Source organism: Vulpes lagopus, chromosome 9 (genome assembly GCF_018345385.1).
Source record: "Vulpes lagopus strain Blue_001 chromosome 9, ASM1834538v1, whole genome shotgun sequence".
NCBI classification, from domain to species: domain Eukaryota; kingdom Metazoa; phylum Chordata; class Mammalia; order Carnivora; family Canidae; genus Vulpes; species Vulpes lagopus.
This window is the reverse complement of record NC_054832.1, coordinates 20,354,714-20,377,229: the sequence shown is the minus strand read 5'-3', so window position 1 is coordinate 20,377,229 and position 22,516 is coordinate 20,354,714. Positions and strand designations below refer to the sequence as shown.

Here is a 22,516-nt window from a genome sequence, read left to right as displayed (position 1 = left end):
TGGCAGCAGTAATAGAAGCCATAAAAAGACTCAAGACACCAAGTTCTAAATCTAAGCTTTGCCACCAATATGTTATGTGACCTTGGGTGAGGGAACTTTCACATCCTTATTTATGAAATGGGAACAAGAGCATCTGTCCCAGCTGCCAATGGATCATCTGTGGTTCAGATGAGAAACTGTACTTTGGAAAGCACAGAATGCTGTGTAAAGCCAAGGCGGTATGATTTCACTGATGATGGCCTTGGGGTGAGCCCTAGCAAACACGCGGGTGCCAAAAGCTACCAGCTATTGAGTTTCAATTAAGAAACTCTGGCCAGGCAAAGCAGGTCAAAGGGAGGCAGGAATTTCATGGGGGTGTACAGAGGCACTTAGCAAGCAACAGACCAAGAATCAGCCGGAAAAAAAAAAAAAAAAATCACTCTCCATTACCATAAGAATCCGGGACAACGGCATTAGCAGCCTAGCCTGGAAACCTAAATCTTCAAGTTTTAAAAGCAGGAAAGGAGCAAGATACAGGAGGAAATAGGGAGCGTGTTCTTTTCTTGGCAAATTGTGATACTGGCCAAGTTTACTCTCTGTACCCAAAAGTGAAAACTTTTCCTTTGGGACATTACCCCTACTGTTTACCTGAAAGCCCAAACCCAAGTTGTAGGATCAGAGTGCCCTTGGGGCACCTACTGGCTGGCCTGTGCACCCAACACCTGGTTCCACAGGCAAGCACTCACCAAGGACTAACCTCTCTGGAAAAGGACTCCTGAAAATGATACCTTCCTCCAACATTTGTGAGTTCAAAGTCCTATTCCATACATAGCTGACCTGGAGTTATTACAAAATAAACTAATTCACAAGAAAAACAGCAATGACCTGTATGTTCTTAAAGGTCATCCTTCAGTAGCCTCATTTTTAAAGAGAATTCAAAGGATGGTAGTATCTTAATGCAGTATTCCTGAACGTTTCTTATCTAGGAAAATGGACAGACATCTTCTGTTTTTAACAAATTCCGGCTCTACCACTTTCCAGCTGAGTGACTACGGGCAAGTTACTTAACCTCTCTGTGCCCCTTTCATTATTTACAAACAGAGATGATAGTACTACTTACCATATAGGACTGATGTGAAGGTGAATGACTTATTATAGGAGAAGCAGTTAAGACCATGCCTATCACATAGTACAGGTTTTAGTGTATCTTGATAGTTTAGTACTTTAGTATTTTAGTTATGACACTCATTTGCACCAGGCACCATCCACCCCTTCCAGGAAAAAAACAAACAAACAAACAAACATACTTTCTCCAAGAGGTAATCCACCTAAACTCTTGATGGTCCTTGCTCTACCAATATTCCCTTCTTTGTATCTTCAAACTCTCTCCCCACTGGTCAGTTCACACACATCATCTACAAACTCAAATATTTCTAGCTTAAAAAAAAAAAAAAAAGAAAAGAAAAGAAAGAAAAAGAGAAAAGCTTCTTTTGAACTTGCTTCCCAGCTAGGTAAGGGCCTCCACCCCTCTCCTTAGGTCTTCTCACCATGTTTTTAAAGCTGCTTTAATTTCAATCACTCTCTTGCTATAACTACTTCTCCCTTATTCTTCAATACTTTTGCATCAAGAGTGGTGTCCTCATCACCCACTTAAACCTTGAATATATATTTGCTCCCCCATTTCATTAGAATATATTTTACTACTTGCCAGACCCCGTGGACACTTCCCAGCGCACACCTTGCTGGCAGGTGTTGACCATCAGTGACACCGGCACACTCCATCCTGACATGTTTCCTGCTACCACTTGTTGCTTCTTCCCGTCTCCCTCAGCTTCCTCATCCTACCCCTTCAGCACTATAATTGCCTGGTAGACACACAGTTCTCATATGGGAAGATCTCCATCTCACACCCACCTATCCTCTTGCTGTAGACATGTGCACAGAAGGATGGGAGAATGATACCAAATGAACCCGTGGGAGACAGGCACTGGAGGGGGGAGAAGAGCCTAAGCAAAGCTGTGGGGAGTGGGATCCCAAGGTACACAGAGAGCCAGCAGACAGCTGATCTCTGGGCTCCACAGACTATCAGGGCAGATCCTAAACGAAGAGGGAGGGAAATCATTCTGGAGCAGGAAGGCCATAGCCTGGGAAGGACTCTGGAAGGAGTTTGGACTTTATTTTTTTGGCAGTGGAGAGTCGGAGCAATTATGTCTGCCACACCCTATAAGGAAACAATCCCAAATCCTACCATCCTCTCCCCCTATGAAAGATTTCTCACATCTCTTCCTTTTCTCTTATTACTTCAGCTTGTGTATACAATTTCTCCAGGTTATGACCAAGCTTTCTGTAGCAATTCATTCACGCTTTTCTTTAAAACTATGCTGACTTCTGGGGAGCCCAGGGAAGTGGGTGGGCCATTGCCGCGGGTGTGGTAGCTTCCCTGATTAAGGGAGCACAGCCCCCACACACAGCCTGCCCTACCCACATGCCCTGTCCATGTCTGCACCTTTTCTACTGGGATACATTCGCAATACGGATCTTGAATCTCTGACATGATTGTAAGTCTCACGATGGGAAGGTTTACAGCCTTAGATTCTTTTATATTGCCCTGCACCATTCAGAGTGCTGAGCCTATCACGAGTGCACAGTGAATCCTTCCTGTCCAAATCAAGTAGAAATTTACACTAATTGTGAACCTGGAAGGCAGCATGGGAAAACAAACAAACCTGAAGACCGGGCAGCCCCAGTGGTGCAGCGGTTTAGCGCCGCCTGCAGCCCAGGGTGTGATCCTGGAGACCCAGGATCAAGTCCCATGTCTGGCTCCCTGCATGGAGCCTGCTTCTCCCTCTGCCTGTGTCTCTGCCTCTCTGGGTCTCTCTCATGAATAAATAAATAAAATCTCTTTAAAAAAAAAAAAACCCTGAAGACCTGGGGCTCCTTACAAGGAAACTAGTAAAACTGTACAGAGCTGTATCAGATAAACACCTTATTACTGATTCAATCCAAATACCTGAGTTTTTTCTACTGCAGAGCCCAATAAGCAACAATTTGTTTTACTATAATGTTGTTTTTCTTAAGTTACTAACATTTCCATGACAGAGCTAGTAAACTAGAACCAAACAACTGAACTAGAACAAAACCAGAAAGCGACACAGTACAGCAAGAAAGGACTCTGGAATATGGCACATTTGGCAACGAAGCCTGGTTCCATCACAAGTTAGCTGTGTGGCCTGAGGGAAATAGCCTATCTTCTCTGGACCTAAATTCCCTCAATTACCAGATGGGAAAACCACCCAACCCACTGCATTTTGAAAACTAAGGTTTAGAATGGACACCAGGAACCTGGCTCAGAGTAGACACAAAACATTAGTTATCTTGTTTCCTCAATAATTGTATGCCTGCAATGTGTCAGACACAGCTGTAGGCACTGAAGTTGTACAAGAAAAAGTCAAACGCATGTTCTCATAGGGCTCCTATTACTCATACCTCACCTCTGTGAAAACAGAATGAAAGCCCCAGTCTTTTTCCCAGCGAAAAATGCCTGTAATGTCCGTACACAAATTGTATATACAGTGGTAAAGGGGTTAACAATCTAATATCTTAAGAGGAGATCAAGAACCCTGCCCCTTTATCAGGGTCTCTCAAATGTATTTAGTAAGAATGACTCAGGACCCAGGACCCACTTCTGATTTACCAAAACAACAATAACAACAACAACACATCCAAGGTAGGGAATTAGGAATGTGGGTGTTATTAAGTGTCCCAGGAGAGAATTTCATCATTAAGAAAAGACCTAAAAAGAGGTCAGGATCCAGCATACCTCTTTTCCCCAGCATACCCAGCCATATTAGGACTATTAAACTCAACTATTAAGAAGTGCTTAATATTTGTGAATATAAAATGAAAAATATTTTAATTCTAAGCTACAGAAATGCTATACCCACACAAACTTCCTCAATGACTGCAACACAAACTGTCAATCCCAGTTTATCCACACATAAGTATTTATTAAGGAACCCCAACATTAAAAAAAAGATAAGTTTTATCAGAAAATAGAAAAAAGAAAGCAAGAGCTCGGACATCACAAGGGCCTGACACACATCTACTGACTCAACCAAGGTGGAGAGATGGGATGTTCCACCTCCACTGCTTGGTGACTGGTTGCTCTCTCCTACACCTGTAAATCACCAGTCACCAAGGTGGCAATTGCAAACCCAAGACAAAAATCAAGGGCAAGGTACATCTACTGAAGTCTGGTTAATAACATTTTCACCTCCATGTAATGCACAGGCATTCAGGATTTCTGTAGCAATCCCAGATTCAAGTGGTCTATGTCACAGTTACATGGACCAGTGGAAAAATCCTGGAAATCCTAGTTTATTACTATCCAAATTATACCTCTAAGACTGTTTGTGCTTGGAAACAATTCTGCCATCAGGTCTTATATCAAGTTTGAGGCCAGGTAAAAAGTGGTCTTTGCAAGTGAAACAAGCACTGCTCCCACTATATAAAGGAACAGCTGATGAAAGACTCGACTCTAGATCAGAATGGCACACAGCTGCAAAACAAGCCCCTGGTCCCTGCCATCCTCAAAATTTATATCACACTAGATACAGTCAACTAAGCTCTTCTTAGGCTTCACAAAAACGGAACTCATGACTCCCCTTGGCAAATAAGGCCCACTCCTTTCAGGGACAAGTAAGTTTGTTCCCCACTCAGGGTAAGCAATTCTTCTGTGGATTCAAACATGGTCTTCCCTTTCCTGTCCTCCTGCTCTTGCCTATCATTCTCTCAGGTAAGCCTTTCCTCATTTGGGGCTTCTTTCCTTATTTGACAACAATGATTCAGTATCTAGAGCTTGATAAAAGGCCCTTTTAGAGTAAGTAACAAGAATTTAACAGCTTTCTTCTGGATGCAAAAAACAGTGGCATTTCTAGGCTAGATCCATGTTTGAGAGCTGGACTAACATCTAAACCAAGGGTGTATAGTTGCCATGGCCATGCTACACTCTTGTCTAATGTAGCACAAAGAGCCCACCTCTGAAAATCTACTCCTCCTAATCCTATCTGCCTAAACTCTACCCTGTAATGTAATTCCCTTATTTCTGTAAGATTGTTGTTACCAATGATCTGTCAATGCAGAGAAAATCCAAACTGAGGAAAATCTGGCACAGTATCACACACGAGGCACAGTAACTCTAAAAATGTTTGGCAGTCCCTTATAAAGTTAACACACATTTACTACAGGACTCAAAAACCTCACTCCTACCTATTTATACAAGAGAAACTTATGTTCACACAAAAACTATTTATTATAGTAGTTATTCACATTTACCAAAAACTGGAAACAACCCAATTGTACTTCATTTGGTGAATGGATAGACTGTGGTATGTCCATTCAGGGAATTAGTACTCAGTAACAAAAGGACTGAGTGGATACATACAATAACATGGGTGAAGCTCAAGTGCATTAAAAGAAAGAAGCCATTCTAGAAGACAACATAGTATATCACTTACATGCCATTCTGAAAAGGCAAGACTCAGCAGTATTTGTCAGGAGCTGTGGGTGAAGGGTAACCACAAAGAGGCACAAGGAAACATTTTGGGGTGTAGGAATTAAATTTGATTGTAGTGGTTATAAGACTGAATATATTATATTTGTCAAAACTTAAAGAACTACAAAAGGTGCATTTTATGGTAAGTGATACTTATATGACTCAAATTTTAAATTTCTTAACCTGCTAACATAGAACAAAGAATATTTGAAATAGGGACTCAAGTTTCAAAATCATGAATAGTTTAGATATTTCATCTCAGGAGATACGGAGAAATTTATTTAAGCAAATTTAGATTAGGATTGTAAATGTATTATTAGACAAAAAGAATCCATTTTTTGTTATGTACCTTCTAAAAGATTTATATAAGCAGGACAAAACATTTTTCATTTCACCTTTGACTCTTTATGGCCTATTTATATGGACCTTCCCCTCCCTCAAAAAAAATATATTAGGGCATCAATTTTTGCCAAAGACTTCTTGATCCTTAAATGATCCTAATATTCTTCTTTGGTGCCTATCAAGTTACCATTAGGTTGACTATGGTCTTCTGTAATGCATCTGGTGTAACTCAGGCATATCTGCTCTGGAAAACTAATGGAATCATACAGCTGTGACCCAATGTCAATTTCAGAGTGCTTGACACTTTTCTTCTTTCACAAGATCTGAAACTTTGCTTTGCAACAATTTACATATTGTATGGCTGGAGGATCCTGAGACTATTAGAGAGCCACACCAACAAAACAGCAGGTGTTAAGTGGCAAGTAGGTTTTGGGGTCGGGGGGAATCATGTAAGTGATGACCCTTTAGTGAATATAGTCTTGTTATAGCTTTTACTTCCCTCTGTTGCCTAATTATGATAGGGAATCAGATATTCAACTAATATATTAAAACTGAAGATACCTCATTTTATCAATTACATTTGGTTGGTCTTATGCCAACGCTGAGAACCTAGATTCCTTCACCGAGTACCTATTATACCAGACACTATATCACAAAGCCATAAAAATAGCTTAGATGCTTTCTTAAGTGTGGCAGGAAGGAGACCTCATTGCCATCACGTTGTCTAACATTTACTGAGTATTTATTGAGCAACTACAAGAATGGGTCCTAAGAACTTTACTGATAGTAATCTAATGCTCTCAATATGCCTATGAGGTCATTCCTATTAATATTCTCATTTGCTAAATTAGTAAAGAAGTCTCAGAGCTATTCAGTGAATTACCCAGGCCCACATAGCAGGTCCTCGGCAGAGCTGGGGTTCACACCCAGTCTAGCTGCAGAGCTCATACATTTAAATATAGCTAGAGCCCCCACAGTGAGACACAAGCAGGACTGACCCCATTCCGGTCCCCGCTCTCCAGATTAGCTATAGCCGAGGCTTCATACTCTAGGATCATCCATAAGCAAATGTCAAATCACTGAAGACTTGGGATTTCCTAAAGAGTAGCACCAAACACAGCACCAAGGGCAGCTGAGGAGCAAAGAACTGAACTTGGCAGCTGGCTCCTCCCAACCTCAGTGCCCTTGGAAAAAGTCTGAAGTCAGTGAGGTGGCCGCCCCTGTCACCCAACAGCTGCCACCCCTTTGTGCTCTTCACTCGGGGAGGCAAGCTGTGCAAGCAGCTTCTTGCACCCACACTTTAGAAAAACCAGACTAAATATAGCCAAGTTTGCTCTCATGAGCCAGCTCAGAGCTGGTAGCGCTGCTACATTCCACTTCAGAAAATTGGGGAGAAATCAGCCTGATTTACAAGAGAGCAGCTTTCCTTGCTTCCTCCTGTGGTTTCAGAAGGACCATATGCAAGATCCAACTGGACTGTGGGGAGTGCTGCAGGTTTGGCCAAGCAGATAATAGAGCCCACAGGAAGAGGACTGTACCAGACATGGCTTAGTAGCATCCTCATTCACTTTCCTGCCCAAAAAGGGCTGAACAACCACAACACCAGGACTTTGGGGGAGGGGGAGGAATCCATTTGGTAGAAATACTCTACTGACACCACTGTTTTATGCCCTTTCTCCCACCCCCCCCCCCCAATCAATATCCTGGTCCAAAACTCACTTGAACACTACCCCCTTGGTTAGGCTATCCCATCCAGCTCAGAACTAAATGCTCCATTTGTTCTCATACCTCCTACGTTTTGCTGCTTGTACTTAGCACTTAGATCATTCCACTTATCTGCATCTTGGTCTTCTTCAGCAAAGTAATGAGGAGGAGATACAGAATGGGCTAAGCTCCCTTCTTTATTAGACTCCTCCCCTCCCCAAATCTAGGAGACTTCCCTGGCACACAGGCTGTGTTCTTTTGGCTATGAACAGAAGATGCAAAACCTTTATGAATGTCAGTGAAAAGAGTTTTCAATTCCCTACCCGTCTCCTAATTAAATGCACAACATGTGACACTCCTGGAGTTCAAGTATCAGCTTCAGATCCTGGGATACCCCTCCTGTAGCAGGTCACCACAGCATCCACTGTGACTCAGCAGAGCAGAACACAGTTATGGCAGCAAAGTTCTATGCAATCTCCCCTAATGAGCACCAGCCCTGGTTTCTTCTGGCTTAAGACTACAACTAAGACAGAAAGAAAGGGCTGGGCCAGGCAATGCAAGAGTAGGATTAAGCTGAGGGACGCCTGGGGGGCTCAGCGGATGAGAGTCTGCCTTCAGCTCAGGGTGTGATCCCCTGCGAGGAGCCTGTTTCTCTTCCCTCTGCCTATGTCTCTGCCTCTGTGTCTCTCTCATGAATAAATAATTTTTCTTTCTTTTTTTTTTTTTTTTAAAGAGTAGGATTAAACTGAAGCCATGTCTGAACTGGTTGAGAGGTCAAGAAGTGGCAGGAACCACTGTCCCAGCAAGCATGGAGGCAGGGTATGAACCTGCTTCTTCCACTGGACAGGAATTTTTGATGATGGGCTTCTATTCACCACACTCAGATCTTAAAGGGATTCATAGAAGCTGCTGGTACAGGAAAGTTAGATCTTATGCACTAGAGAACAAAATTAAATTTAGGTTAAAAAAAAAAAAAAAAAGACCCCTTGGTGATAAGTGGAAGAGAATCAGGCAGGAGTTAGTTGAATAACAACATCATGATGCAGATTAGAAATGGTTAGAGGAACCGGTCTAAACTTTCATTGCTTCTACGGCTCCTACTCTGTATGTGAACACAGATGGGAATCAGAAGCATCCATAATCTACCTGTTAATTGTCCTCCTGTCATTCATTCAACAAGCTTCATGAAGGGTCTACCATGGGCATGGCCTAAGACACAGTGCCTACCCACACACAGCAGCACCAAGTAGAAGACGGGATTACAAAGGAGGGTCTCAAGAAGGAAATGCAGTTAGAAACATGTCGGTGGGCGAGCACCAGGAGCTATCTCCCTCCTTCCTTCTGGTTCATATAAGGGGAAATCCATGAGGGCACTTCCAGTCTCTCTTTACTCTCTCCTGGGTTCTTTCCGAAAGAGGAAATAACTACTGAGATGCAAGTCTGTAAAAGGGAACAAAGGACACGTGGCTTGGGCCTCTATCCTCCCCTTGAGTCCCACTTGCTGCTGCAGGAACCTATACTCCATGGCTCCCCAGACTGATACAGGGGGAGGCACTCCTAGGAGGGGTATGTTCTCTGCTTGGATGCAATATTAGCAAGTCTGCTTTATCATCCAACTCAAAACCAAAACCAAAACCCAAAACCCATGGAGTCTTGTTATAAAGAGGGCACTTTAGTCTTCCATGAGTCCCTGTGATTCAGTTCTGAATTCAAGTGGAATAGAGAGCCTTCATTTATGACTGCTTCTGCTATACGTGTTTGACTAGCTCATTTGCCCTTTCCCCCAGCTGCTATTATGTATCCTTACAATATCTTCCTGATGGGCAGTTTTTTTGCTCTTTTATAGGAGGAAAACTATAAAACCTGAGTGTTGAATGACTTTGAGGCCATTTGATAGTCAATTTCTTCGTTTAGGACGGAAAACTCAGATTCCTTAACGCAGATGTCATTTAGAGCATACCGCCTTCCATTTGAAATCTTTGGGGAGGGGTAGGGCTGAATATTGGAAATCATTTTTCTGCCACATGAGAGGCTAGTCCATTAGATCTGAAATAGAAACACTACACGTGAAGTTTATCCTCCCCACTTTCCTTATGTAGCGCTGAGGTTAAAGCGAGGAAAGAAAATGGGAATAAGGAGTAGGAATACTGTTCTCTTGTTTTGGGGCATTTTTACCCCTTTTGAGAAACTGTTACAGTTTCACTGTAACAGTGAAACTGTCGCAGTCCTTTAAGTGCCAACCACCAATCTTGGAATACAAAGATGAATACAACACTGTCCCTGAGGACTCTACTTTTTTCCTTTCCCTGTATAATAATGCAATCCATGTCTGTTAAACATCACCTCATGGACACAATCATCTACACAGTCCATCCATGGGGAATGGATTACTTTGTGGTTTCTGCATGCTACCTCCTCTCTGGTGGCCCTAATTTTTCCAGCTATTCGGGGTAACTTTCTAAAATACAATTTTTTTTTTTTTGAAGAAAGACAATGGATGTAAACATAATCCCAACCTGAATGCAGACCATGTGCTCTATGGCTGGAAAGCACAACTCTAAGCTGCCCAGCTGCCCATAAACACGAGGCACGGGTCTCCACCAGGCTAAGGAATAGAAACAAGATACTGTAATTAAATTCAAAGAAAACAGAACCCATGGTAGCCAAAAACAAAGGGCACCTCTTTGTCATTTTAAACTCAAGGCTACAGGTTCAGCAAAATGAAAGAGCTCCCTCCCTATTTGTTCTTAACAACTTTAATACTTTTAACACTATACACTTAACACAAGGTCAAGCTTAAACAGGTTACACATGATAAAAAAAACCTTCTAATTTGCTACTAATTAGGTTTGTATGAGTAAGTGAAAATGCAAGATATGAAACATGCCAAAAAGGTTTTTTTTTTTTGTTTTTTAAAGAAGGATGGGAGCACAAAAACATTTACTGAGGATCTATGTTCTAAGCACCCTCCCGTAACCCCTCTCCTTTATTAAATCGTCCCAACTCTCCTGGGAAGTAAACAGTAGTGTGACTTTCTCCCTGATACAGAAACTAAAGTTCAGATGTTAAGTATCTATTTCCTATCCAGGTCCTCTGGCAAAATTCCTTCTCTGAATCAGTGTTTCTCAATGAACTTAGGGACACAAGCTGTTACTTGGTTTTGGGTTGTGAACTTTGTATGGGATGGCCATGCGCTGAGGGACACACAGCTGAGGGACCCAGGGACAAAAAAATACCAATAGTAGCCCCAATATATCCCAATAATGCATTAGGAGGACTGTTACCCTCCAATAAGAACCACTTTTCTAAAGGATTCTTCAAGTATCAGGACAAAAGACTAAAGAGGGGCGCTCCCTTTAAAAATCTCCCCTATCTTCGGGGTGCCTGGTTGGCTCAGTGATTGAGGGTCTGCCTTTGGCTCAGGTAGTGATCCCAGGTTCTGGGATGGAGCCCTGCATCAGGCTCGCCGCAGGGAGCCTGCTTCTCCCTGTGTCTCTGCCTCTGTGTCTGTCATGAATGAATACATAAAATCTTAAAAAAAAAAAAAAAAATCTCCCCTACCTTCAAATCTCTCAGAAGTCTTGTTGCATTTAGGCTCCTAAGAAAGCCCTATGCACACTTATGGAGTCAGTTACAAAAGTGGTCATGAATTTATTTCCCATATATTCCATAATCATTCACTGAGTATCTACCTACTATGGGTCAGGTACTGCAATATTGGCTGGGACAGCAAAGCATACAAGATCCCAGCCTTGAAAGGGTTACAGTCTTATAGTCTATTGAGAAATTAAGTATGGAAATGTTAAAATAGGTGTAAGCACAGGTACTAGGGCAGCATAGTGCAGAAGGCACCTCCCACAGACTAGGGCAGAGAGCTGGGAAGCCAGAGGGTAAGAAGGGTTGAGACAGGTTCTCAGAAGTGGTGAAGTTTTTCCTGAGCTGTTTGAAAGATCAGGTGGGAGTAGCCAAGAAGGGCGCAGTCTAAGCTGAGCAAACTGTCTTTGCAAAAACAGAACTAGGAATCCTCTTTGTAGTCAAAGTATAAAGGACTTGCTTTATTCCTCAAGTTGAGACCTCATTGTGATTCAAACTCAGGATCTCCTGCCTACCAGACAAGCACTTGAACCAATAAATCTCTAGAAAATAGAATAAGCCTCTGCAGTCCATGTGTACTTCATTTCAAAGCTCTTGTTTTTGCAAGGTCTGCCGTTGCTGGTATAATAACCCAACAGACAAGAAATATGACTAATTTTATACTTCTTACAGTGAACAGGAAATTGTTTTCAAATGCACGGAGGGCTGGCAACCAGTGGGAGTGTCCCTCACTTGGGAACACAAAAAAGTAAAAAGAGGATAGTCAAGGTCACGTGAAGGGTGAGGCAGAAGGGGTGCCAGCAGGTCAACCTAACCTTGGCCCAAAGCTCAAGATGAGCTTTAGCTTTTTTATCTTTTCTCACTCATCTGAAGTCTTATTTCACTTACCATCAACTGTAACAATGCAGAAAGCCAGATTCTCACCTTATTAGTACATCTGCACTGTTGAGAAAACTTACAAGCCTCTTTGGCTATTTTTTTTTTCAGAGCCATGTATGTTAGGATATGTAATATAGAAATTATGTGAATACAATAAATATAAATAAGCTCAGAATCTCAGTCCAACGACTATAGTTTTTTGAGGTAAGGTACTGAGCAGAAGAACTAGGTTGTTGCTACTTCAGGTGGTTAAGTAATTATAATGAGAGCAGGAGTAAGGGTAGTTCGATTGCTCTCTTCTGGGGCAGGGAGGGAAGACGGAAGCAAGCCCTGTGATTCCCTCTAGACTACAAGGAACAGGCTCATTTCCCCTTGGCAAGGAGCCAGGTGCAGCTGGTCGGCGTGCCCTCTCCTTCCTATCCCAGTGCCCCTTACCTGAGCCACACTCAGGAGACATAACTCTGCGGGTAACTGTAGGCTCTCCTTCAGTCACACAATTATTTTATCATTCAGGCACAATTTGACCTCTAATGTGACATCGCAAACACATGTGGCCCACATATTCTTCCCCATGAACTGCCCTCCACAAAAAAAAAAAAAAAAAAAAAAGTCTGTGTCCCAAGGGAAGAGAATCTAAAATGAAAACTGGGGAATCCCTCACCAACCTCCTGCCCCTGCTTTCAACCGGGAGATTCGGAGGAGACAGTTATTGTAGAGCCAAAACCGCAAAGGCCAACATTAAAGTAGAAAAGAGAGGAAGGTGGTCTTCAGAGAAAAGGATTCACCCAAACGGAAGAGGCTGGTTGTTGTTTTTTTTTTTTTTTTTTTTATTCCTGGCCGATTTCCATTTCTTTTCTGCAAAGTTTGCTAACCTCGGGATGGTCGTATTAACAGAGGCAGGTGTAGGAACACCTCCAACGCCCCTGAGTACACCCGCTGCCGCCGCTGCCGGGGGTGTGCGGGCTGGGGGCCCTGGACCCGGCCGAGGACCGTGCTTCCCGATGACGCACCTGGCCGGGGTCCCCTCCCACGTGTCGGGGGGTGCAAAGCGAGAATCCCCCGTCCGGAGGCCACCCAGCCGACCGCGGTGCGGGGGGACGGCGGAAGGGGAGGCTCGGGGCTTCGACCTCCTGCCGGTCCCCCGGCTCTCCTCCCGCTCCCAGCGCACCGCGCCGCCTTAGGGGTACTCTCCGCCTCCAACCCCAACGTCCTGCGCACCTACGCGTCTTTCCAAAGCAACTGAAGGGAGCGCCTACTGGCCCTCCGCGGCTCAGGTGAGTGCCGAGAGGTGTAGGAGGAAAGGGCCCGCTCGCCACCACCCTGTCTCCTCTCTCCTCCCCACGCTCCCCAAGACCCATCAGGGACGTGTGCATTGGGGTGCGCGGGTCGGGAGAGGGAGCTTAAATGCCCAAGCGTCCCTTACCTTCCACAGCCATTCTCTCAGAGCTTCCCTAACGCATGCATAATTTTCTCGGCCGAGATACTCCTCCTGCCCCGCGCTCCCCCCTCCTCGCGCTCTCGCCTAAATATTCTGCGCTCATCTGCTCTAGGACCAACCTGCCGCGGTCACGCAGAGCGAGGCTGCCGGCTCCGGCTTCGCGCAGGGCGGCCTGGGAAATGTAGTTCCATCACGTGCCTCCAACGCGGGGGGCCGCCCCGAATCCTCGGCAGGGGACGGCCCCGTCCGCACTCTCGGGGCCGCAGCTCCCGCTGCAGGCGGCCCAGGCGGAACGACCCTTCCCGGAGTTGTCCCGTGGGCAGAACCAGCGACCTCCCCCGCTCCCCAGACGCGGAAGGGACTACATTTCCCAAGATGCCCTGCGCTGGGCTTCGTTCGGCGCTGAGTAGAGACCCGAGATTGAGTTCTCCGCTGACATTTGGAAGCGGGTGAGCACCTGGCGGGGGTCGTGCGGAGGGATGGAGGCGGCGAGGTCTGTGCTGGGATCTCCTGGGCTTGTGCGACCGGTTAGCGAGGAGAGCAGAGCCCGCGGCGGGCTGGGCCCGAGAGCCGCTGCACCGGGTGCGGCTGAAAGTTGGTGCTGTGCGCCCCGGGCTCCGCGGGGTTCTGGAGCATCCCGCCAGGTGGTAGAGCTTTGTCCGAGCCTCCAGGTGCTAGAGGTGGATAAATTTAACACGGGGTGGGGGGTGGCTTAAAAACTCCAAACAGGCGTCATCCTCAAGGCTTTATGAGGAATCAAATCCAGGAACCAGGATCCCCACCTGAGGATGCTAGAGGATGTTAGGCTGCCTTGCTTCCAGCTGGGAGACTTTCAGCTTCCTTGGCCTGGAAGCCCCTTGGCGGTCTGTGATGGGGCCCAACGATTAACAGCAGCACCCAAGAATTAGCGTTCTTTCGACTTCTGACCCTGTGTCCTAACACCCCCCCCCCCCCCCCCCCCCCCCGGTGTTGGTGCTGTAAGCAGACAGGAGAAAGAATCACGTGGAGGGCAATAGAGTTCCAGAGCTGGCAAATACTGATAAAAATGAAGTTCCCCAGCCTTTTGTTTTCTTGCATGTGGAAACTCAGATGCAGTTATGACTGGTAGCGGTAAGTGAATGGTTTTGGGAAAATAATGACTCAGGACTGTAGTAAGTTTTTTAAAGGCCTTGAGGAGCTTGGAAATTCGAATGATGCCACTTCCACTCAGCGCCCAGCTCTTTTACCCCCTTGCATAGGGGGAGTGGAAGTGGCATCATACATATATATGATTATATTATGTATTATAATATATATAATTTCTAAAAACTACTAATTCTAAGAAAGCACAAATATTTGATTCTTCCCATAAAGATGACTCTTTAGATTTCCTTTGCCTTGGTCATTTTTTTTTTTTTTAACTTTCTGAGTGTGTACCTGCGCACCTGTTTTTCTGGTCACTAAGAATGTGTGCCTTGTCCTATTGAGTAATATGGCTGTCTATTTTAAAAATACTTGTATGTCACTCTTAAATGCCATTGGTGATACTTTAACTGTGTCCATAGAGCTGTGTGCAAATCAAACCCATGGCTTCCATCCTTGGTACGGTAGCCAGAGACCTGTTCAGTGAGACTCAATGGGTATTTGCCACGGGTAAAATAATTTTCCAATCTAATTTGTAACCAAGCATTTCAAAATCTGGAAGGAACTGAAATCCAAGTGCTTTCTCTCCCCTCTCATTAAGTCTTTCCTTAGAACGTTTGTAGAAGAAAGCCATGGGACAGGCAGCATCAATGGCCCCCAAGCTTGTCTGTGCACCAGCCTTTTACAAACACACAATCTTAAGCCTCGCGTTAATCTCACAGAATCTGGATTTCTGAGCATTTGAATAGGGACACTTAAGTTTTAAAAACCCAGAGGTGATTCTCATGTGCAGTGAAGATGAAATGACCTATTTACCAGCCACTCTTTGATTATCTATGCCTTCTCCTTGCTACAGTAAAGCAACAGTTGATCTGTCATTCGAACAATAGTAATATATTACCAGGCTGAACTTCTAGAAATGACCCTCATGATTCTATACTAGAATCCCCTGAACCTATGACCCCTAAACTCATTACAAATGAGTCATTCCTCCTGTGATTGTATTATGTTAAAAGGCACAGCTGACCATAAAAATGGAAGACTATCCAGGTGGACCTAATATAATCTGTCAAGAAAGAATTTTCTACTAGTAACCAAAGGGGAGAGCAGAAGGAGAACTCAGTCCAGGCATGAAGAGGACTCAACACGTATGTTACTTCTTTGAAGAGACAGGCATGTAAGTAGGGATACAGGTGGCCCCTGGCAGACAGCCAGCAAGCAGAAGGGGGCCTCAGTCCTATAGCTATAAGGAACAGGATTCTACTAACAACTTGAATGGGGATGGAAATAGATTCTTCCCCAGAGACTTCAGATAAGCATTCAGCCCACCTGACACCTGATTGAGGTCTTGGAAAACCTGAACAGAGAATACAAGTGAGCCCTCTGAGCTACACAACTGTAAGCTAGTAAATCAGTATTAAGCTACTAAATTTGATTATTTTCTATTTGTTAATTTGTGTAGTGTGTGATGCAGCAATAGAAACTAACACAGGATATATCCTGTATACAACAAACAGCAATTCTGGACCTATTTTTTTTGTGGATGGGGTCAGTTAAAAAATAATGATTTTAATGCCAACAAAGTAAATCAGAATTTCTGGAGGTAGGAGGACTCCCACCCCTAGAATTTTTTTTATTTTTTTCAAGTTTTTCAAGTACTTCAAGAGATTTTAATCTGAAGCTTCTGTTGAGCAATGTTACTAAAGGGTTAGAGACCAAAATGCCTGGGTGGGAAGAGATATTTGGCATTCCCCTCTGTTACTGAGTCTTGTCGTGGCCTTGCAACTTATCCCTTGAATGTGGGCTTCTTTTCCACTCCCTCTGCTACCCTGCTGGAGTATTCAGACCTGGGTTTCACTTAAGTAATGTGAATGATTCCACTGGCTCAGTGAGGACAGGGGTAGAATGGTTTTGCTCGCCTTCGATGTTTAGGCCACTAGTGTTATTTATTTGCCTTGTAATAACTACATAGTACATATATCATGTGTCTATAAATGATGACTAATTGAAGGAGTACGTGAGTAAACTACCCTGTCATGATTAGATCTACATTCTGCCCAATGAAACTTCAAGTTAATATTTTGTTTTAGTGTTTCATACCAGCAGAAGTAGATATTTCTACACCTGGAATCAATTCAAAAATAACTTGGAGGCAAGTGAATCTGAGCCTTCTCATTTCACAATTAGGGCAGAGAAAATCATGCCCAGGTAGCATGGCAGGACAATGTCTATTGGTTGGCTTTAAGTGGAAAAGGCTGGGGCAGCTATCATTGCTTCAGGTTCATGGATAGGTTGCGGTAGCTGTACCTTAGGGTCAGGGGCAGTGGCTACTCAAGGGACAGCCATTCTCATTGTAATGGCAAAAGAATAAGTGGGCAAAAGGAAGCATGCACGACTTTTTTTTTTTTTTTTTAAGATTTATTTTAGAGAGACAGCACACTTGCTTGGGAGGGGCAGAGAAAGAGAGAATCTCAAGCAGACTCCTCGCTGAATGGGGAGCCCAATACAGGGATTGATCTCACTGCCCTGAGATCATGACCTGAGCCAAAAATCAAGAATGAACTGCGGGGTACCTGGGTCACTCAGTGGTTGAACATCTGCCTTTGGTTCAGGTCGTGTTCCAGGGTCCTTGGGATGGAGTCCCACATCAGGTTTCTACCTGCTTCTCCCTTTGCCTATGTCTCTGCCTCTCTCTGTGTGTCTGTCATGAATAAATAAATAAAATCTTGAAAGAAAAAAAAAATCAGCTGCTTAACCCAATGAGCCACCCAAGTGCCCAGCACACAAGACTTTTAAAGCCTGGCTCTGAGCTGGGATGTGTTCACTTCTTACCCTTTGTCATTTATCAGTGGTAGTCACATGGCCAATCTAATAGTCAAGCCATAGGGAAATATACTATCCCCATGGAGAAGCCATGGCAAGGATGTGTGCAGGGAAGGATGAAAAATTGGGTTAATTATTCAACTCCCACCATGGCTATGTATTATTAGTCTCCTATGGTTGCCATAACAAAGTGCCACCAGCTGGGTGGCTTAAAACAACAGAAATTTATCCTTTTATATCCTGGAGGCTAGACGTCTGAAATCAAAGTATTGGCAAAGCCATACTTCCTCTGACATCTCTACAGAAGAATCCTCTCTTCTTCTTGGTTTCTAGTGGTTGTGGCAGTCTTCAGGGTTCCTTGGTGTGTTGCTGCATCACTCTAATCTTTGCCTTCATCATCACATGGTCTTGTTCTCCATGAGTATGTCTCTGATTTTTACATCTCTCTTTCTTATCAGGACACCAGTCATTAGATTCAAGGCCCACTCTAACCCAGTATTACTTCACCTTAACTTGAAATTTCCAGATACGGTCATTTGAGCATCACCTGGTAAAAAGTTTAAATTCATGGGCGTCAACCCAGACCTACTGAATCAGAAACAAGAGGGTAAGACCCAGCAGTCTGTGGTGTAACAAGTTCTCCAGGTGATTTTAATTCATGCTAGAGTTTGATAACCACCATTGTAGAAAACAGAAGTTAGACTTTGCAGAAAGGTACATTTGGCCATTGTTAAGAAGGAGCAAGAGGTAGGACCCAATCCCTATCTGTCTCTGTGTATGTGTTTCTGAGTATGTACGGTTATTGGAATAAGTGGTGGGAAAGGAATTACTCATAAGAAGGCAAGTGTTAGCAGTAGAGTGGGTTTAACTAATCGCTTACCTGATAAAGATATAATTCTAAGGAATCCAGGTCCTATTTGCCTCATGGATCAGTGGACTTGACAAAGCACTGTTCTATTTTTTTTTCCAAAGGTTTTATTTATTTATTCATGAGAAACAGACAGGCAGAGACACAAGCAGAGGGAGAAGCAGGCTCCATGCAGGGAGCCTGATGTAGGACTCGATTCCAGGTCTCCAGGATCATGCCCTGGGCCGAAGGTGGCACTAAACCACTGAGCTACCCAGGCTTCCCAGCACTGTTCTTATACTCAAAGTCATCACTGAATTTTCATGTTCTGTGGGTGTGAGAAAGATGGGAGGAGTCATCAGAACTGGTTCCTGAGACTACAGCATGAGCTACACTGGGTAGAATCAATGAAAAGAGGTAGCCAAGGTCTGGGGCACCTGGATGGCTCAGTCAGTTAAGCTTTGGATTCTTGATTTTGGCTCAGGTCATGTTCTCAGGGTCATATGGTTAGGTTCCATGCTTGGCAAGGAGTCTGCTTGGGATTCTCTCTCCCTCTCTACTTCCCCACTTCTAAAATAAATCTTTCCAAAAAATGTAGCCAAGGTGCTCTGCACAGTGTTCAAAGCATTTGTAGAAATGATTATTACCAAAGACTAGTGCTGACTCCATACTTCTGTCTTCAACCAGTTCTGGAAAAAAATGACCCTGTAACCTGCCCCCAGCTGTATATGCAGAGCTAAGAAAGAAAACCTGCTACAGTTTGTTACAGCATTTCAGGCAGGGACATAGAAAGTTAGTTTACTAGTGAAGTCCCATCTAATGCACAACTAAATTTAACAAAGGGAGTCACCACTTAGGGTTAGATTCTCAAATAAAACTATAAAATAAAGAAAAGAAAAGAAAACAGTACGGAGTTTCCTCAAAAAGTTGAAAACAAAGCTACCCTCCAACCCAGCAATTGCACTACTGGGTATTTGCCCAAAGGATACAAACATAGTGATTCAAAGGGGCACCTGAACCCCCAATGTTGAAAGCAGCAATGTCCACAATAGCAAACTATGGAAAGAGTCCAGTGTCCATCAACAGATGAACGGATAGAGAAGATGTCTATATACACAATGGAATATTACTCAGCCAACAAAAACAGTGAAACTTTGCCATTTGCCATGACATGGATGGAACTAGAGGGTATTATGCTAAGTGAAGTAAGTCAATCACAGAAAGACAATTACATGATTTCACTCATGTGGAATTTAAGAAACAAAACAGGATCATAGGGGAAAACAGGAAAAAATACAAGACAAAATCTGAGGGAGATAAACCATAACAGACTTTTTTTTTTTTAAGATTTTTATTTATTTATTCATGAGAGACACAGAGAGAGGCAGAGATACAGGCAGGGGGAGAAGCAGGCTCCATGTAGGGAGCCTGACGTGGGACTCGATCCTGGGTCTCCAGGATCACGCCCTGGGCCGTAGGCGGCGCTAAACCGCTGGGCCACTGGGGCTGCCCCCATAACAGACTCTTAATCCTAGGAAACAAACTGAGGGTCTCTGGAGGGAAGGGGGGTGGGTTGGGTAACTGAGTGGTGGGAATTAAGGAGGACACATGATGTGATGAGCACTGGGTATTATATAAGACTGATGAATCACTGAACTCTACCTCTGAAACCAATAGTATATGTTTATTAATTGAATCTAAATAAATTATTTTTCAAATATAGGACATGTTATTGTGTGTATACAGTCCTGTTAAGTAACCCCTACCACCTCAAACTTACAGAACACAAAGGAAAGACTACAAAGAAAGACTTCATGCAGATGTCTGTATATTCAGAACATTTTGCCTTTAAAATACATTCCTAGTCCTGAATGTGGGAGATGGAGAGACTGTTCGAAACATTTTCTTTTGGATTCTAATACCTTAATATGCTGGGATGGTTTTTGTTTTTGTTTTTGAGGATTGAATGAGGAAATTAAAACTCCTATCTGAGAGTAGAAGTAGGTCTCTAAAGAAATGGGAGTTTCTTCAATAGATGTAACCTACCTATACGAATCAAATGTGGAGTGGTTACAATTTGCCAGAAGTTCTTCTAAGTATTTTAAAAATGCACATTCTGGCCCTGGAGGCCATGTGCCTCACTACTGTACTATGTCGCCTTTCTGATTTTGCACATATTGTGTTTCTGCTTTAAGAAGTTTTGGAGAGCAGCAGACCAAAATCAAAACATGGAGCTGGATACATTGATATCAGGTATGGGCCCAAAGAAGCACCCCCACCTCTATTCCCCATGCCTCTCTCCTTGAAGGGTGGCAAGTAATACAACAAGCCTTCTGCAGCCTTTTCTTTTTAGCAAGCAAGCTCTATGCTTCATTTTCCCAGGGGCAGAAAAAAATAGCATATTGTGTTGTCGCAAAAGAAAAGAATGGAGTTGAGTCTTCGTGGTTAGAGATGAGAAAAGTCCATCAGTTGTCAGAAAGTAAGAGTCAGGGGAATTTGTGCAGCCAGAGCCCGATAAAAGGCACTGCAGGTGCTGATGACAGATTACTGTCCTCATAAACCCGAAGGCATGATCTAGGGCTCAATCCTAATGTCTGCCAAACTCAAAGAAGTTGAAGAAAAATGGGACATAGGAGATGATTTAGATTGCACCTGGGAAAGAAGGAATGTAGCACACCCAAGATGTGCCTTGTAAGATTAGGCAAGCATCTGCATGGTGCAGCCCCAGATTTGCCTTCTACTTGCTTTTTCCAGCCTGTGGTAAGTGTTAGAGAAAAATTCGGCATTTAAAAGTTATTTCTGTGAGGTCTAATTTTGTTCAGGCATCCTAAAAGCTGCAAATGTAGATCATATGAGAGCAAGGGATATTATCAGCCAATTTTCACCCCATAGTTTTAAATGCTAATGGTGTAATATCTGTTAGGTGTCTTAGGTGATGCAGTGTATGTTTGTTAAAGTGATCTCTGCTTTCCCTATAGAACCCTTCTTGGGTTGTATGGACTCAGGTTGATGTGCATATGCATGTGGAGTCCTTCTTTGTCATTCCCTGGGCTGATCTCAGGAAGAAAACAAACCCAACCACAAAGACTCCCTGAGGCTCAGGTGCCTTATGGTGCTGCCTTCCATCTGCCTTATGTATTGTTGATTTTGCCTTTGGAAGCATACTGATGGAGCAGGAATACCCTGGACCCTGGGAACTATAGATCTGGGTTTGAAATCTGCCTCTCACCACATATCAGCTGGGTGAATTGAAACAAATTAACCTCTCTGCCCTTGATTTGCTCTTCTATAAAATGGGTAACAATTTATCTGTCTCGGAGTTTTTGAGGATCAGTTATCTATCTAACAAATTAACCCCCCAAATTTAGTGGCTTAACATAGTTTATCATCTCACAGAATTTCTGGGTTCAGAGAATCTGAGAGGAGCTTAATCTGGGTGTTTCCAACTGTGTCTCATGAGGTTGCCATCAAGATGTTGGCCAGAGGGCAGCCCGGGTGGCGCAGTGGTTTAGCGCCGCCTTCAGCCCAGGGCGTGATCCTGGAGACCCGGGATCGAGTTCCGCGTCGGGCTCCCTGCATGAAGCCTGCTTCTCCCTCTGCCTGTGTCTCTGTCTCTCTCTCCTCTCTGTTTCTCATGACTAAATAAATAAAATCGATGTTGGCCAGAGCTGCCATCATCCAAAGGTTTGACTTGAGGGAGTGGAGGACTTGCTTCCATGACGGCTCCCTCACACAACTGGCAAGTTAGTGCTGGCTATAGGCAGGAGACCTCAGTGTCTTGGAACATGGATATCTTCATAAGACTGCTGAATTTTTCCTCACAAAAGGACAGCTGGCTTCTCCAGAAAGAGTGATCCAAGAAAGCCAGCAGAGGCCACATGCCTCTTGTGTCCTGGTCTTGGAAATCACAGATCATCGCTCCTGCCTATTTTACTTTTTGAAAGTAAACCACTTGGTCTAGACTACACTCAAGGCTTTTTTTTGAAGGGACTCTAAGAATTTGTGATCATACTTTAAATCACTGCAAGAGATAACAGAAGTAAAATTCTTAGAAAAAAGTATCAAATAAATGAACACAGTATTTGAAGACTTTAAAAGTATCCTGTTCCTTTCCATCTCTGGTACTGTGCACAGTACTTGGTGTGCCACAACCACAAATAATAAGCTAGTGTTAATTAAGTAACGAGCTAAATTTGTTTACTTTGTGTCAGGTATTATGCTAAGCATTTATCTT

The 22,516-nt window shown here is 43.7% G+C and overlaps 1 protein-coding gene across 4 annotated transcripts in view; it reads right to left on the bottom strand.

Moving 5' to 3' along the window:
• Window positions 1-13,627, bottom strand: part of SAMD12 (sterile alpha motif domain containing 12) — a 385,722-nt gene extending 372,095 nt beyond the window's left edge. For all 4 annotated transcript variants that reach the window (XM_041768852.1, XM_041768855.1, XM_041768853.1 and 1 more), the window contains exon 1: window positions 13,476-13,627. In XM_041768852.1, coding sequence (XP_041624786.1) covers window positions 13,476-13,488 — 13 coding nt within the window. In that variant the 5' untranslated portion in view covers window positions 13,489-13,627. The remainder of the gene's footprint in view (window positions 1-13,475) is intronic.
• Window positions 13,628-22,516: the final 8,889 nt, after the last annotated feature.